This window comes from Podarcis gaigeae (assembly GCF_964106915.1).
Source record: "Podarcis gaigeae genome assembly, chromosome: 2".
Classification (NCBI taxonomy): Eukaryota; Metazoa; Chordata; class Lepidosauria; order Squamata; family Lacertidae; genus Podarcis; species Podarcis gaigeae.
This window is the reverse complement of record NC_139679.1, coordinates 125,723,497-125,741,035: the sequence shown is the minus strand read 5'-3', so window position 1 is coordinate 125,741,035 and position 17,539 is coordinate 125,723,497. Positions and strand designations below refer to the sequence as shown.

Here is a 17,539-nt window from a genome sequence, read left to right as displayed (position 1 = left end):
CATAGTCCATTAATTTCATCTGCTGTTCTTCTTTCGTCAGAATTTCTTCTTGCTTCCATTTCTGGGCTAACAATACTCTTGCCGCTGTGATTCTAACTCTTGGAATACCCCTTTTGCATCTGCGGTGGCTTTGCTCCAAGGGAGTCCTGTGGAACTCCCTGCCACTTTCTATTCCATCAATTCTGTGCAGGCATTCGATAATACTCAGAATCCTCCTTCCAGAGGGTTTTGTTGTTGTTTTTTTAGGCTGGTGTTTATCATACAGTTTTATGTTTTCATTGCCATGGTTTTTTCATTGCCTTGGTTTTTTTAAATTAAAAATGCTACATAAACTAATTCATTTTTTGAATAATTTTTTAAAATATTTATTAAATTTTATAACAATGAATGATACGAATCTCATTCATCGTGTTATTTACAATTATTCTCCCTCTGGACTTCCCTCAATCCCCTCTCTGCTGAGTTATTTAGTTTTATTTATCGTATCCTGCTTTTTCTGCACAAAAATAAAACCCCTTATTATTTCTCTAAAATATCTGTTACTCAAATGAAGTTGTGGAAGTTTATTCAGATCCTGCCAGTGTATCCAGTCCATTCTGTTGTTTCTGCAAATAGACTGTAAATGGTTCCCAGACCCTTTTGAAGTCCTTTTTGTCCTTCTCTCGTAGTTTGCCAATTCTGCAGAGTTCCTCAGCTTTTCTTCCCATTGTTCCTTTGGTGGTATTTCTTCCATCTTCCAATATTGTGCAATCAAGATTTTTGCCACTGTTGTAGCAAAAGTGTTTTGGCAAAATTCATTTTAAACATTTTTTTCAATTCATTGTATATCATTTCCCAATATTTTTAATGCATCTGCATTCCCACCACATATGACAAAATGTTCCTTCCTTTTCCTTACATCTCCAACATCTGTTATTTTCTTTCCTAAACATCTTTGCCATTCTCACTGGTGTGATATACCATCTATACATCATTTTCATGTAATTCTCTCTTAATAGTATGCAATCTGTGAATTTTATATCAACTTTCCATAATTTTTCCCAACTTTCAAATTGGATGTTGTGTCCCACATCCTGAGCCCATTTAATCATAACTGATTTAACCTCTTCATCCTTAGTTTCCAACTCTAATAAAATACTATATGCTTTAACATTCTCTTCCACTATTTCTTTTTGAAATCTGGAGGTTGTATAACTAAACCCCTTTTTATTGTTTTCCTTAAAAATTTCATTTAATTGCCTATGGTGTAACCAACTTTGTAAATAGTCTTTCAGTTTATCATAATCTCTTAATTTGAGTTTACCTTCTTCTGCTGCTAATAACTCTCTATATGTCAACCAGCTTACTTTTTTGGTCGACTTAAGTGAAAATCCTTCAGTGGGTGACAGCCACCATGATGTTTTCCACTCTAACAGATCTTTATATTTTCTCCAGACTCTTATTAATGACTTTCTTATTATATTATTTGAAAAACCTTTATGCATTTTCCCTTTCCCATACCATAAATATGAGTGCCAGGCAAATCTATTGTCGTGTCCTTCTAATTCTAACTCTTCTTCTTTTTCTAATTTTATCCAATCCCGTATCCAAACAAGACATGCTGCTTCAAAACACAATTTCAAATCTGGGAGGGAAAAGCCTCCTCTGTCTCTTAAGTCTGTTAGTATCTTATGTTTTATCCTTGGTCTTTTCCCATTCCAGATAAAATTTTGAAATATCTTTTTTGCCATTTTTTGAAGGATATCTTGTTATTTATCACCGGGATCACCTGAAATAGAAATAGTATCTTTGGCAAAGCACTCATCTTTATTGCTGCAATTACCCCTAACATGGAAAGATTCATCCTTCCCCAGATTTCTAGATTTCTTTTAATTTCATTCCATATTTTCTCATAATTATCTTTTTATATATTTATGTTTCTTGTTGTTAACCATATTTTTAAGTACTTAACTTTTTTATGAATTTCAATTCCTAACTCTTGGGATAGTTCTTCTCTTCTTCTTTTTGAAAACTACGGTTCCCAGAATCCCTTGGGTGAAGGAGGCGGGGCCTCATGCAGGGGGTGCTCTTCTGTGTCTCTTCTGATCAGTGTGTCTCTCTCTCACCCCACACTAGGGTGACTCCGGATCTCAGGGTGTTCCTGGGCCCCCCGGGGAAGACGGCGAGAGGGTGAGTACTGGCCACGGGTGCAAAGAGAGGGGGATTTGGGGTGCAGGGAGCATACAGTGGGGTTTGATCCGACAGAGGTCTGTCCATCAAGGGGGCATAGAAAAAGGAAGAAACATTCTAGGAAGCGGGGAGCAAGACCCCTGCGAGGTTGCCAAGTTTGGGGCTTCTCATCTTGGAGAAAAAGCCCAGAAGAGGAGGAGGCGTAGTAGAAATTTACGAAATTGTGCACGGAAGGGAGGAAGTTCTTTTTCCTCTCTCATAAGACTCGAACCGGTGGATGTCTGGGGAAGCGGAATGTGAGAAGATTCAGGATGGAGTTCTTTTTTAAAAAAATCATTTTTGTTGATTTTCCAATAAAAAACATCCAATTAATATATCCAATCATAATACTCCAATTAAAATAAAAAATCAAATTATAGTCCAAATTATAGTTATTAGTTTTTCGGAGCTCCCCATGGTCTGAAGGATATCTCCACATCTTAGTCCTGCTTCTCCTCGTTGTTGAGGATGGATTTCAAAAGTCCATATTCACGCAGGTTAACCTACGGAACTCCCTCCCCCATGATGGCCGCCACATTGGGTGGCTTTACAAGGGGATGAGAGAAAATCCTGGAGGGGGAAAGGGCTGTTCATGGCTGGAGGCAGCCAGGCTTCTGAATCCCAGCTGCTGGCAACCACAGGAAGGGAGAGGGGTTCGAATCCTGATTGCCAATTTCCCGCAGGCACTGTGAGGACAAGATGCTGACTTATGCTGACCTTTGACCTTATCTCTTTGCATTTTTTTATATATAAAAAACCCTTTTATAATGTATCTATAACAGAGAGAACCCTTGTAACCCCAGGCAAAGTTCAACAGGTGAGAAAGAAAACCAGAACGAGTCCAGTTGTATCTGGGTTAAAATGAAAAAGTCCAAGTAAATACTCTCGGTGTTATCAGTTTGGCAAGGATAGGCTCTTTCCATGTTCCAAAATGATGATGATAATGATAATTGTGGCTTTCAACCAATAGGAAAGCATCAAAAACATCAGACATTACAAACCAAGTATACGCATTATTTTTCAACCTTGAGGACTAGCGACCTGCCCCTTCAAAAACAGCAGGAGTTGAGATTCTCTGACGCAACTACTGTTGGGCGGGGAGCTTGAGAGCCTTTACGCATACACAGGAATGTTTTTTGGTGGAGGGGCGGAGGCAGCGTTCCCTGAGATGAATTCTGCACATGCACATAGACCCTGTTGTTCCCTGAGCTCCTTTGTGACTCTGTCTCCCTCCCCCCCCATGCAGGGAGACGACGGAGAGGTCGGCCAACGCGGGCTTCCTGGAGAACCGGTGCGTATGGTCCCGTTCCTGCAAGGGATCTTGGGGACTGGCCAAGTCTGGGGCCCCCATTGGCGTGTCCCAATGGTGGGGGCCTCGTCTCCTCCCAAGTAACGGACGGGGGTGACAAGGGGGCAAGGGAAAGCAGGTGGCGAGTCCTCACCTCCTGTCCGAAGTGGCACATTCCTCCTGACCACTGGATCGTAGCCACATTGGCTTCTTGCCAACAAGGCCTTAGGCCCCTCCCTCTTCCCCGGAAACCCCACCCACCATTAAAATAAAGGTGGCTATTATTATTATTATTATTTCAAGTACAGTCATACCTTGGTTACAGACGCTTCAGGGTGCGTTCTTTTGGATTATGGACTGCCAAAACCCGGAAGTACCGGAACAGTTTACTTCCGGGTTTTGTCGCTCATGCATTTGTAAAAGTGCTAAATTGCGCTTTGCGCATGTGCAGAAGTGCTGAATCGCAACCTGCGTGTGCGCAGATGTGCTGCTGCAGGTTGCGAACGCTGTGGGTTGCGAACGTGCATCCTGCACTGATTACGTTCGCAACCCAAGCGTCCACTGTATTGCCAAATTTCTGGACATTACATCCAGGTGGTTTGTAGCTGCTGTGTTTTGACACCGTACAGTGGACTGTGTCTTTTTATTATTATTATTATTATTACTACTACTACTACTACTACTACTGCAGTTTTTTAATCCAGACCAAGCCCCATTTCCAGTCCAGGGGAGAAAACAACAACAACATTAATATTTGTACCCCACTCATTTGACTGCCTTGCCCCAGTCATTGTGGGTGCCTTCCAACAGACATAAAAACACAATACAGTCCTACCTCAGGTTACATACGCTTCAGGTTGCGTTTTTTCAGGTTACAGACCGCTGAAACCCGAAAGTACCGGAACGGGTTACTTCCAGGTTTCGGCGGTCGCGTATGCGCAGAAGCGCCAAGTTGCAACCCACGCATGCACAGACACACCGCTGCAGGTTGCGAACGTGCATCCCGCACGGATTACGTCCACAACCCAAGCATCCACTGTAAAACGTTGAGCATTAAAAACATGGGACAGCAGAGTGATGCGGCAGATTTTTGCCAAGCAGAGGGTTGGACTAGATGACTCTAGGGGTCCCTTCCAACTTGACAGTTCTGTGATCCAGCCCCCAGAAGGTGAGTGCCTGACCGTTTCTCTCTCCTTTTCCTCAGGGACCCCGAGGTCTTCTTGGCCCCAAAGGACCCCCAGGGATCCCAGGCCCTCCGGTAAGTGCTGGGGAGGGGGTTTCCCTGCCCCACTGAGCTGCACCCCCAGCCCCTCATTGCTAACCGCCTCTTGTGTCTCTGCCTGTTCTCCTGACAGGGTGTGCGTGGCATGGATGGACCCCACGGGCCCAAGGGGAACCTGGTGAGTAATAAACCTGGTGGTTTCCCCAGCCACTCTGGGCAACTTCCAACAAAATATTAAAATACAAGAACCTATTAAACATTAAAAGCTTCCCTAAACAGGGCTGCCTTCAGATGTCGTCTAAAAGTCTGGTGGTTGTTCTTCTCTTTGACATCTGGTGGGAGGGCGTTCCACAGGGCGGGCGCCACCACCGAGAAGGCCCTCTGCCTGGTTCCCTGTAACTTGGCTTCTCGCAGGGAGGGAACCGCCAGAAGGCCCTTGGCGCTGGACCTCAGTGTCCGGGATGAACGATGGGGGGTGGAGACGCTCCTTCAGGTATACTGGACCGAGGCCATTTAGGGCTTTCAAGGTCAGCACTGGAATCCAGGACTCAAAACGCCACTCAGACAAGGAGCTTCTCCATGTGACCTCGGGCCACTCACGGTCTCTCATCCCAAGGCTGTTGTGAGGACAAAATGGGGAGCAGGTGATCCCACGAGATCGCCTTTCCCCCCCAGACCTATTCGATCGACTACAAGGTGCCACACAAGACACTTTCTGCGTTAGTAAGAATTCAATATTTGGCTGTGGTGGCATCTACACTTTGGAACTCCCTGCCTCTTGATCCCAAGAGGCTGTCTGCTTTTGAGTGCCTGCCAAAAACATCCCTGTTTTGATAGTTGCTAAAAAAAATTGGATGTGAATTTTACCTTGCTTTAGTAGTTTAACTTTCTGTGTGTTTTAAAGCAGGGTTGTAGATTTCTCTTGATTGTATGGTTTTCTCTTATTGAAATCTGCTTTGGTTGGTTGTTTTTCTTTAATACAGTTAAGCGGTCTGTAAGTTTTGGGAAATGAATAGAGCGTTAAGAATACAGAGTGTATGCTTCCGTGGAGGAAAGTGGCTGGGGATATCAGTGTCACAAATGAGTAAATTGCTCTCTTGCCCCTTTTGAAGCTGTTCTTCAGAGAAGATGGAGATGCTGCGATTTCTGCATTGCCTCTTCTGTACGTTGAGGGGGCTCATTGAGGGGCCCCATGCCTGCCCCCCCATAATAAATAAATAAATAAATAAATAAATAAAATTATATCCTGCCCTCTCCAGCTGAAGCCAGGCTCAGAGCGGCTAACAACAATAAAAGTAACACAGTTTCCATAAAAACACAATCAATTAATTAAAATACATTCTAAAATCAATTCATTTTAAAATCAATTCAGAATCAAATTAATGGCAACCATTGGGCTAGAGTTCTGTGAGGATTACAGAGGGAGGGGGTCAGACTGTGCCTTGGCCAAAGGCCTGGTGGAAAGATGTCAGGTCCCGCAGGGCCCTAGTCTCTTGTGACAGAGCGTTCCGCCAGATCGGGGCCACAACTGAAAAGGCCCTGCTTCTGGTCAAGGCCAGCCTAACCTCCTTGTGGCCCGGGACCTCCAAGATGTTTTTGTTTGAAGACCGTAAGATCTTCTGTGGGACATACCAGGAGAGGCGGTCCCGTTGGTACGATGGTCCTAGGCCATGATGCTCCCCAGTTTCAGACTGACTCTGAATCTCTTGTTTTTGACCAGGGACCTCAAGGGGAGCCGGGACCCCCTGGCCAGCAGGGGACTCCAGGGACGCAGGTGAGTGAACCCGTCAGAGGACCTCTGCTGGATCCGTCCCCAACATCCTCCTTCCCGCTTACCGCCACGGCATGAAGTCTGCAGGCCGGCTGGAATGGGGAGATAGAGTAGCCCTCAATGGGGAGGTTCTGTACGGCGGCCATCAGGAGTGGCTCACAGGCCCCTTTCCTCTCCAGATGCATCGCTTTAAGGAGAAGCTCCAGCCGCCATTCCTCAACCTGGTGCCCTCCAGACGTTTTCAGACTACGATTCCCATCAGCCCCACAGGGTGTAGCGAATGGTGGGAATTGCAGTCCAGGGCCTCAGGTTGGGAGAAGCCAACGCCAAATGCTTCTAGATAGATTCCTAGCCAACATTGATTCCTGTGTTTTAGGGGGTTGGACTAGATGACCTTGGGGTCCCTTCCAGCGCTGTGATTCCTGTGTTTGGATCAGCCTTTGGCCTAAGATCTGCTCCCATCCGTTTAATATCAGATACATCCTCTACTAAATGGATTTTTGGAGCTGGGAGACGGCAGAGGGACTGGCTCCATCCACTCCCCATCTGTGGAGTGTTTTTGTGGGTTCAAAAAGTAGAGGGAAGCAACATTTGCAAGCTCATCTCTTTATTCAAGAACGGATCACTTCCAAGAAGTGCTCCTTCGAAGCTGCAGCTTGCCTGCTTCTCTGAAAACGGGCTGATTCTCTTTGCTTCATGTGGAAAGGGGAGACAAAAATACCGTATTTTTCCCTCTATAACACGCAGATTTTTTCTCCTAAAAAGGAAGGGGAAATGTCTGTGCGTGTTATAGAGCGAATGTGTGGTCCCTGGAGCCGAAAAATCAAGCAAAAATCAAATCGCGGGGCTGCACGCTGCATGGAGAAGCGAAACCTGAAAAGAGGAAGCGGCTGCTTTCCTGCATTCTGCCTCAGGGTCTTACTGCCCACCCTTCTCTGTTTCCTTGCTGTGTTTGCTGAAACGGAACAAAGAGCAGGGAAAGCCCCTCCCCTCCAGGCAAGCTCCCGTGCTGCTGGGGGAGAGGGAGAGAGAGGGGGGAAGGGAGAGAGAGAGGGGGGAGGGGGAGGGAGAGAGAGAGAGAGAGAGAGAGATGGCTGGCTGGCTTGGGTGGGGGAAAACTTTTGCCTTCCTTTCCTCCCTACCCCTCTCCTGCATTCTTAGCCAGCTGCTTCTCTGCACACCCCTCTCCTGCTCCTTGTCCCTTCTGTGTTTTTCCTTCCCTCCCCACTTAAAATGTGGTTACAAAGCATAGATCCTCAGGATCTTTGCATTGGGTCACCCCAAATTCACCATCAGATCACATAGCATGTCCATGGCTACAGCCTGCCCCCCCAAAACCACGCACCCACTGATGCCTGGGGCTGCAATGGTGCAAAAACGTGGTTAAAAAGCATGGATCCACATGGATCCTCAGGATCTTTGCATTGGGTCACCCCAAATTCACCATCAGATCACATAGCATGTCCATGGCTACAGCCTGCCCCCCCAAAATCACGCACCCACTGTTGCCTGGGGCTGCAATGGTGCAAAAATGTGGTTAAAAAGCATGGATCCACATGGATCCTCAGGATCTTTGCATTGGGTCACCCCAAATTCACCATCAGATCACATAGCATGTCCATGGCTACAGCCTGCCCCCCCCAAAATCACGCACCCACTGTTCCCTGGGGCTGCAATGGTGCAAAAACGTGGTTACAAAACATGGATCCACATGGATCCTCAGGATCTTTGCATTGGGTCAGCCCAAATTCACCATCAGAGCACATAGCATGTCCATGGCTACAGCCTGCCCCCCCCAAATCACGCACCCACTGTTGCCTGGGGCTGCAATGGTGCAAAAACGTGGTTAAAAAGCATGGATCCACATGGATCCTCAGGATCTTTGCATTGGGTCACCCCAAATTCACCATCAGATCACATAGCATGTCCATGGCTACAGCCTGCCCCCCCCCAAAATCACGCACCCACTGTTGCCTGGGGCTGCAATGGTGCAAAAACGTGGTTAAAAAGCATGGATCCACATGGATCCTCAGGATCTTTGCATTGGGTCACCCCAAATTCACCATCAGATCACATAGCATGTCCATGGCTACAGCCTGCCCCCCCAAAATCACGCACCCACTGTTGCCTGGGGCTGCAATGGTGCAAAAATGTGGTTAAAAAGCATGGATCCACATGGATCTTCAGGATCTTTGCATTGGGTCACCCCAAATTCACCATCAGATCACATAGCATGTCCATGGCTACAGCCTGCACCAAAAAAATCACGCACCCACTGTTGCCTGGGGCTGCAATGGTGCAAAAATGTGGTTAAAAAGCATGGATCCACAGGGATTCTCAGGATCCTTGCATTGGGTCACCCCAAATTCACCATCAGATCACATAGCATGTCCATGGCTACAGCCTGCACCAAAAAAATCACGCACCCACTGTTGCCTGGGGCTGCAATGGTGCAAAAACGTGGTTATAGAGCATGGATCCACAGGGATTCTCAGGATCTTTGCATTGGGTCACCCCAAATTCACCATCAGATCACATAGCATGTCCATGGCTACAGCCTGCACCAAAAAAATCACGCACCCACTGCTGCCTGGGGCTGCAATGGTGCAAAAACGTGGTTACAAAGCATGGATCCACAGGAATTCTCAGGATTCCCCAAATTCACCATCAGATCACATGTCTGTGGCCACAGCATGAAGCCCAAAAATGATACATCCACTGTTTCATTCAGAATGTTTTTTCCCTTGTTTTCCTCCTCTAAAAACAATGTGCGTGTTATGGTCTGGTGCGTGTTATAGAGCGAAAAATATGGTACATCAAATTGGGAGAATTTGCCCAGGAAATATAAATTCTTCCAGGGTTTGGTGTGGGGCCTTTTTGACCGTCTCCTGAAACGTCTCTAGAGGAGGCCTCTGGCCAACAACTGTAAGAGCAGGATGAGACCCCCTTGGGCCCGATCCCGCAGGTTCTCCTGACCTTCTGGTCCCAAAGGAACGACCCCGACCGAGGCAGGGTGCGAAGGGCCGCCAGAGAGATCTGGGAGGGTGGTGTTTTTGTCCTTGGGTGGGGGCCTCAGGAGGGCGGCTCCAGGAAGTGGGCTGGAAGGACCCCCTTCACCTGACGTTCTCCTCTTTCTCCTTCTTCTCAGGGATTGCCGGGACCTCAAGGTGCAATGGGACCTCACGGGGAGAAGGTGAGCTGGGAGGGACCCCTGGCTTGGTGACCAAGAGGGGCAACCGCGCCGAACCCCAAAGCAGGGAGGCAGCCACTGGGTTAGGTTGGGTAGGGCTGGGATTTAGGGTTGGGATGGGTTTTAGGGTTGGGTTGGGTTTTAGGGTTGGGTTGGAATGGAATGGGTTTTTGGGTTGGGTTTTAGGGTTGGATTAGAATGGAATGGGTTTTAGGGTTGGATTGGGTTTTAGGGTTGGGTTGGAATGGAATGGGTTTTAGGGTTGGGATGGGTTTAGGGTTGGGTTTAGGGTTGGGTTGGAATGGAATGGGTTTTAGGGTTGGGTTGGGTTTTAGGGTTGGGTTGGGTTTTAGGGTTGGGGTGACCATTCTTGGGCTCATGGGATTTTCTCCTTCAGGGCCCCAGAGGGAAACCTGGACTTCCGGGGATGCCTGGTTCTGACGGCCCGCCTGTAAGTACCTGCCCCTCACCACTGCCTCAGGCCTCCCGTGGCTCAGTGGCCCCCCCCCAACAAAAACGGGAGCCATGTTTAACAGGAAGTAGTTGGTGGCCGTGGCCTTCTTGGGGTTCCCACTGAAGAGAGAACACCGAGAAGCCACTGTTTCTGTCAAGGGGAGGACAATATTAACATGATTATGGTGGGGTTTTCCTAGTTGCCATGCTGCACACCAGTCCCCACACCAACGCCTTCACCCACCCATCGTCATGTTGCAGCAGTTTCGTGGCTGGCCTACCCAGCAAGGCAAGCGGGTTGGGGCCCTTGCAAAAAAGAGCAGACGTCCATAGGGCCCCTGAGATCCCCCCAAAGGGTGGTCCTTCTGTCCTGGTCATGTCAGCCACAAAGTGTCACAGATCAGCCTCCCACAGGTAAAACTGAAATGTTGGCATGACGGGCACTTTCGGGTCCCACAGGGGGCAGTTTTAAACAGGAAGTGCGCTCTTTGCATTCCCTGGTAGCCATAAACTAAACAGGAAGGCAGCCATATTAGACAGGAAGTGAGTTGATGTGGCAGCCATGTTAAACAGGAAGTGAGTTGATGTGGCAGCCATATTAGGAAGTGAGTTGATGTGGTGGGCATATTAGACAGGAAGTGAACTATGGTCAGTAGTAGTAGTAGTAGTAGTAGTAATAGTAGTAGTATTAATAATTAATTTCAATTTACAGTGGTGCCTCGCAAGACAAAATTAATCCGTTCCGTGAGGCTCTTCGTATAGCGGTTTTTTCGTCTTGCGAAGCAACCCCATTGACAGCTTAGCGGATTAGCGCTATTAGCGGTTTAGCGGCTTTTAGCGGCTTATCAGCTTAGCGGATCAGCTGATAAGTGGCATAGCGGCTTAGAAAAAGGGGGGAAAGCGGGAAAAACCCGCAGGAACTCGCAACACATTTTCGTCTTGCGAAGCAAGCCCATAGGGAAATTCGTTTTGCGAAGCACCTCCAAAACGGAAAACCCTTTCGTCTAGCGGGTTTTCCGTCTTGCGAGGCATTTGTCTTGCGGGGCACCACTGTATATACAGTAGCACCCTTTATCCCAGGGTGGTGTACAACATTAAGGACATAATTAATGTAGTATAATAATAAAAACACAATACAGAGCATAATAATACAGAGCATAATGATACAATAATCACAATCATTCCACCCCCCACGTTTGACATAGCCTGCTAGTCATATTAGGCAGGAAGTGAGCTGCTGCCCCATCCTTTGTGCCTTCTCCTGGCATTTTCCAGCTGAACTCCCATGTCCTCAAATGGCTTTCCCCTGGCCCTGGGCAAAGAAGGCCCTGGCAGACTGGCATGGAGATTTGCCTTCTCCCCAAATAGTGGGATTCGAAAAGGAAGCAGCGATCCAAGTCCCGTGGATTATTAACTCAACTCCATCTTGCTCTTTCTCTCTCTCCTTCCTTTCATCCCTTTCTCTTAGGGCCACCCTGGCAAAGAGGGGCACCCAGGCACCAAAGGAAACCAGGTGAGAAGGGGCAGCCCCACGCCCAACACGTGGCAGCAGTCTAACTGGGGTGGTGGTGATGGAAGTATAGAGTAGCGCCATGAGGCTCTCCCCACTCACGAACGGCCGTAGGTGGCAGGTCACCAGGCGTGGGAAACGGTTTCTCTGAGCGACTGACACCGTGTGGGTCTCTTCTGACAGCGATGGGTCTTCAAGAGGGAGAACAAGCCTTTCCAGGGCAGGCAGGCAGCTCAGTTTCCAGTACCATAAGTGAAAAAATATCCCAGGAAGAGCAAAGTACACACACAAAAGGATGCTTTTATTTTTGCACTTCTGCTATGCCCTTTCCAGACACTAGGTGGCAGGAGGACTCAACACAGAGAGCAGCGCCTCCTTTTCCATCCAGCAGGAGGCAGTGCAGTCTCACGCATACAAAGCACACCGTTAACCTGTGGAATTCCCTCCCACCGGAGGCGGTGATTGACAGCCGCCAACCTAGACAGCCTCAAAACAGGGTTAGGCAAATTCATGGAGGAGGAGAGGGCTCCCGATGGCTACTAGCTGGAATGCCAGTTGCTTGAATCCAGAATCCAGAATCACGTTCGAATCCTGCTTGCCGTTTCTCCACAGGCATCTGGTTGGCTGCTGGACTAGACAGTTAGGTTCTTAGGCCCTTACGAAACCCAGGTTCACACACACTTTGCAAAGGCCTCTCTAGTAGGGACCCTCACAGACACAACTTGGTATTTCCGCCTTGCCTGAACTCCAGAGATGTGCCAGGAAAACGGGGTGTCGAGGGGCGGAGGGCAGCAGGGTCGGTCATTTCCCCATCCTACCTCTTAGCCAACACAGGCAGAAATCCAGCTTTGACTGGCATGGAGAAGGGGAGCAGCCAGCACCTGTTGAATTTCAGCCTGCCCTGCAGCTCTTAAAAGTCGTGCTGGTAAATTGATGGATTTAATAAGACACAAATCCAAAACTACGGTAGAGAAACAATGGGAATGCTTAAGTGAATATTCACACAAGCAGGGCTCGAATGCGAAAGTTTGGTTGTGCTTAGACTAACCTTGTGAAGAATATAGAGAACACAGATGGAAAGGCAAACTAGAAACGAAGAGACGTGTGGTGAATGTGGTGGAAGTCTTTTAGAATATTTTAACTAGGATTTATATATTGTAATGTTTGACATATAATTTTGGTATTATTGATTAGGAAAAATAATTTTTTTCCCTTTTTCATTTCCTTTTATCTTTTGTCTCTTTTCTTTTCTAGTCTGTATGTTGGAAAATACGTAGACAAATGTATTTACAGTGTTATGTATTGATTTTTGTTTCTATTTTTTCTTTTTCTTTTCTTGAAATACTTAATAAAAACTATTTTTTTTTAAAGTCATGCTGGTGGAGGAGCGGAATGATCAGGGCTGAGGGTCTTCCGGTGGGCATTTTTTTGGGGGGGTCCCTCCTTGTGATTTCTCCTCTGACCGGCTCCTCCTCCTCTCTCTCTCTGTTCTCCCCTTCCAGGGCCCGTCTGGGCCTCAGGGGCCAGTTGGCTACCCGGGGCCTCGCGGGGCGAAGGTAAGCAAGCGCCTGATTGGCTCGTGGGACTTGGCAGGGCCGGATTCCCCACCATCCTTTGCTTCCGATGCGCAGGGCTGCCCTCTCCCTTTGGAGAAGGGGAGAAAGGCGGCCCCTTGGGAGCCTTAGAGAAGTTGGAAGGGGTCCCTAGAGGTCATCTAGCTCAACCCCCTGAAGCCATCCCTGTGGCCCAGGACCCATGTACCTATGGGACCGCCTCTCCTGGGATGCCCCACGGAGGACCTTAAGGTCCACAAATGACAACATTTTGGAGGTCCCAAGTCGCAAGGTGGTTAGATTAGTCTCAACTAGGGCCAGGGCCTTTTCAGTACTGGCCCCGATTTGGTGGAACGCTCTGTCACAAGAGACCAGGGCCCTACGGGACTTGACATCTTTCTGCAGGGCCTGCAAGGCAGAGCTGTTCCGCCTGGCCTTTGGTTTGGACTCGGTCTGACCCTTCTGTTTCCCTTCCCTTATGGTCTTGATTTATTTACTATTTTAAAATGAGGCTGCATTTTAAATTGCATTTGAACCTGTATTTTAAATTGGTCTTTTATTCCTATTATGTTTTTACTGTAATTTTACTGTTGTTAGCCGCCCTGAGCTTGGCTCTGGCCGGGGAGGGCGGGGTATAAATAATAATAATAATAATAATAATAATAATAATAATAATTAGTAATATTATTATTATTACTATTTATATAAGGCGGCATATGCAGTCAGAATGAAATAAATTGAGAGCCCCCCCCCGCCCGCTCCTACGCAGCAATTTGTATTTTTCTGCAAATATTTTCCCTGGGATCTTCAGTTGGTGGGTGTATTACAAATCTAATAAGGGATGTGGGTGGCGCTGTGGGTTAAACCACAGAGCCTATGGCTTGCAGATCAGAAGGTTTGAATCCCCGCGACGGGGTGAGCTCCTGTCCCTGCTCCTGCCAACCTAGCAGTTCAAAAGCACGTCAAAGTGCAAGGAGATAAATAGGTACCACTCCGGCGGGAAGGTAAACAGCATTTCCGTGCGCTGCTCTGGTTCGCCAGAAGCGGCTTAGTCATACTGGCCACATGACCCGGAAGCTGTACGCTGGCTCCCTTGGCCAGTAAAGCGAGATGAGCGCCGCAACCCCAGAGTCATCCGTGACTGGACCTAATGGCCAGGGGTCCCTTTACCTTTACCTTTTTATACAAATCTAATAAATAATAGTAATAAGAATGGTTGCACACTTTGTAACTGTCCTGGGAAAACTGGGGGATTTTTAAAAAGAATTGCATGAGAGAATGGTGGCCATTTTGGGTGCTGTGATCTCGCAACCACAATCTTATCCCCAAAAAAGTGCTTTTGGTGGTGGGATGGTGGGGGACATGATTGCACGCGGGTCACACAAGTTAATTCGGGAGACGTGTGTCCCGGTTTTGGGCCTGGACCTGTTGGGTAGGAGAGACAGGACGGGTATGGCGGGGGGGGGGGATGGAGGCAGGAACCTGGAATATAAGACGCGCCAGGGATAATGTCTCCCCCCAAACCCCTCTCTCTCCTCGTAGGGAATGGATGGCATTCGAGGCTTCAACGGCCACAAAGGCGAAAAGGTGGGTTGTTGGGAAGGGAACTGGTGGGTCAGCAGACAGCAGCAGCAGCCCCCAAAACCCACATTTCTGTTCAGCTACGGAGAAAACATGGAAACCCCTAACTGTAGGGGTTGGAGGGGCCCCCAGGTGTCATCTATTCCAACCCCCCACAATCGCAGCAAAGGAATCGCTGGCAGGTGGCCATTGCTGTAAACAAATAAATCTGCCCCATTTCCCTTATGGGGTATCCAAGAGCCCACATAGAGTCCTTACGTAGGTTCCCTATCAGTAGGAGAAAATAACAGAGGCAAAGCCGAGAATATTGAAAAGCAAAGCAGCTAGTAAGCCTGATCTTTATTGCAACAGGGTCCTCACTCACCACACGCAGGAAGGAGGAGGAACCCAGAACAATGGCACGCAAGGCCTTATAAAGACTTTTGAAATTGCCACCCTGTAGATGAAGACCACCCCCAGAAACATCATACATACATCACAGAAGGGGTGTAACCTAAGACCACCCCCCACAAACATCATACCTACAGCACAGAAAAGGCGGTCTACAGCAGAAATCTGAGTGTGTTGTTTATCTCGTCTGACAGGTTACCTGTTAATGCTCACTTGATTGGATACCCAGGGGAGCCTGGCCAGTCTTTTGTAATGATCAATACTTAGTTCCTGAGCCAGGTCACAGGCTCATAGCTTATTCATACACAGACAGACATACCCTTAAGACAGGACTTGTGAAGGAAAAGACAATGGGGAGGCTTTTCCACTTTCCTTTGACTTTGCAGAGAAAACATTTGCTCAGTTTGGGAATCAAAATGGTTCCAGGTTGGTCTTCCTGTGCTGATCTATGTATGTGCTTGGTTGGTACGCTTATGAACATTTCCATATATCTAAGACCTCAAAATTCCTATCACACCATCCAACCTGGGGGGGGGGAGCCTGAGGTCCCTTTGGCGTTCTGAGTCTGGGGGGTCCTGAATCCCTCTTAACGCCACTCCCCCCCCCTTTATTCACTGCAGGGGGAAGAAGGATTTCCTGGTTTCAAGGGCGACATGGGCGTGAAAGGGGACCGGGTAAGTAGGACAAGCCCCCTCCCCACTTGCACCCACAGCCCCCTCCCCTGTTCCTTCCTTACTCACTCACTCTCTCTCTCTCCCCCCATGATCAGGGTGAAGTCGGCGTCCCAGGATCCCGAGGCGAAGACGGCCCCGAAGGCCCTAAGGGCCGCACCGGGCCCCACGGGGACCCAGGTCCCATTGGGCTTGTCGGAGAGAAGGTGCGGATTCTGGGTTGGGGGGTGGTGGAGATAAAACTGTAGAGTTCTGAGGGCCCTGCAGCGGTCATCTAGTCCAGCCGCAGGTGGAGGTGGACTGGTCCCACTGTGGTTTTATAATTTGTCGGGAGCCGTCTGGCAGGGAAGCCCAATCAGATGGGTGGGGTACAAATATTATTATTATTATTATTATTATTATTATTATTATTATTAATCTGGTTTTACTCCTTTTTGGGGTTTCAGGGCCTCCTCCCTGGGGGTATAAGGTCTCCTTGCTCATTTTATTTTTTACACCTCTCTTTCTTGCAGGGGAAACTGGGTGTTCCGGGTCTCCCTGGGTATCCCGGCCGACAAGGACCCAAGGTCAGTATACCTCCAAATTTAGGTACTTGAACTTCCTTAATGTTCAGGGAAGTTTTAAATGTGTGACATTTTAGTGTATTTTTAAACTTTGTTGGAAGCTGCCCAGAGTGGCTGGGGAAACCCAGCCAGATGGGCGTAGTACAAATAAATTATTATTATTATTATTATTATTATTATTATTATTATTATTATTGACTCCAGTTACTTTTGCTCTTGCACCCCCACCAAAAAAATCTTCTCACCAGTGTGTTTCCTTCAGCAAATAACGGCCATAAATCAATTGTGAACACGGAAAACCCCAAATATCTGCAATATTCGGCCTTATTCTCTGGATTCTCTGTAAAAACGGAGCAATCGAAGGATGACGATTTGGAGGGTCGTGGGAGCCATTTCCTTCCCCTGCAAAGAAGGGGGGGGGAATAAATTTTCCCTGTGTGGATCTGTACCGGCCCCCTTGCGGCATCACCACTACCCAACACTGTGCCCCCCTAATAATGGGGGTGGAATGTCCAATCTCCTTGCAGGGAGAGAAGTTGTGTCCGTCCTCCTCCCGCCTCCTTCGTGGCCCCTGCACTCTCTGGGCCCCCCCACTCCGATTTTCATAGAATTGTAGCGATGACACCCCAGTGACATTTAGTCCAACCCCTTGCGATGTCCCGGCCGGTCCATTCCGAAAGTCCCCTCCTGCCTTGTCCTAACCTCCTCTTCCTCCTCCTCTCCAGGGCTCTCAAGGCTTCCCTGGCTTCCCCGGGACGAACGGCGAAAAGGGGGGACGGGTAAGTGGCCCCCTCCTCCTCAAGGACCTCCTTCTCTCCCAGCCCCCCCCCAGCAACTTCTCTTTTGAGTGGGCGGTTTCGGAAAGACGTCGAATTTGTTAAACTAAATAGTTTCGAATCGATTGCTGCTGTTCTGAATTTATTTATTTTTTTAATTTTTTAATTTTATTAAATTTTATTAGATGTTACCCCCCCAAAAAATGAAAAGGGGAAAAAAATACATAACCATACATAAAACCTACGCAATTTTCCAGAATGCAGACTAGAAAAGAAGACTTAAAATAAAAGAAACCAACCAGAATGAAAAAGAATGAAGAGAAAAAATGTTTTTCATAATCAATGATTCCATATTCATACTTC

At 47.8% G+C, this 17,539-nt stretch overlaps 1 protein-coding gene across 1 annotated transcript in view; it reads left to right on the top strand.

Moving 5' to 3' along the window:
* Positions 1-17,539, top strand: part of COL11A2 (collagen type XI alpha 2 chain) — a 98,095-nt gene that overhangs the window by 44,626 nt on the left and 35,930 nt on the right. The window contains exons 19-32 of the mRNA XM_083722329.1: positions 2,116-2,169; positions 3,455-3,499; positions 4,701-4,754; positions 4,852-4,896; positions 6,439-6,492; positions 9,638-9,682; positions 10,077-10,130; positions 11,601-11,645; positions 13,145-13,198; positions 14,738-14,782; positions 15,787-15,840; positions 15,936-16,043; positions 16,350-16,403; positions 17,126-17,179. Coding sequence (XP_083578455.1) covers positions 2,116-2,169; positions 3,455-3,499; positions 4,701-4,754; positions 4,852-4,896; positions 6,439-6,492; positions 9,638-9,682; positions 10,077-10,130; positions 11,601-11,645; positions 13,145-13,198; positions 14,738-14,782; positions 15,787-15,840; positions 15,936-16,043; positions 16,350-16,403; positions 17,126-17,179 — 765 coding nt within the window. The remainder of the gene's footprint in view (positions 1-2,115; positions 2,170-3,454; positions 3,500-4,700; positions 4,755-4,851; positions 4,897-6,438; positions 6,493-9,637; positions 9,683-10,076; positions 10,131-11,600; positions 11,646-13,144; positions 13,199-14,737; positions 14,783-15,786; positions 15,841-15,935; positions 16,044-16,349; positions 16,404-17,125; positions 17,180-17,539) is intronic.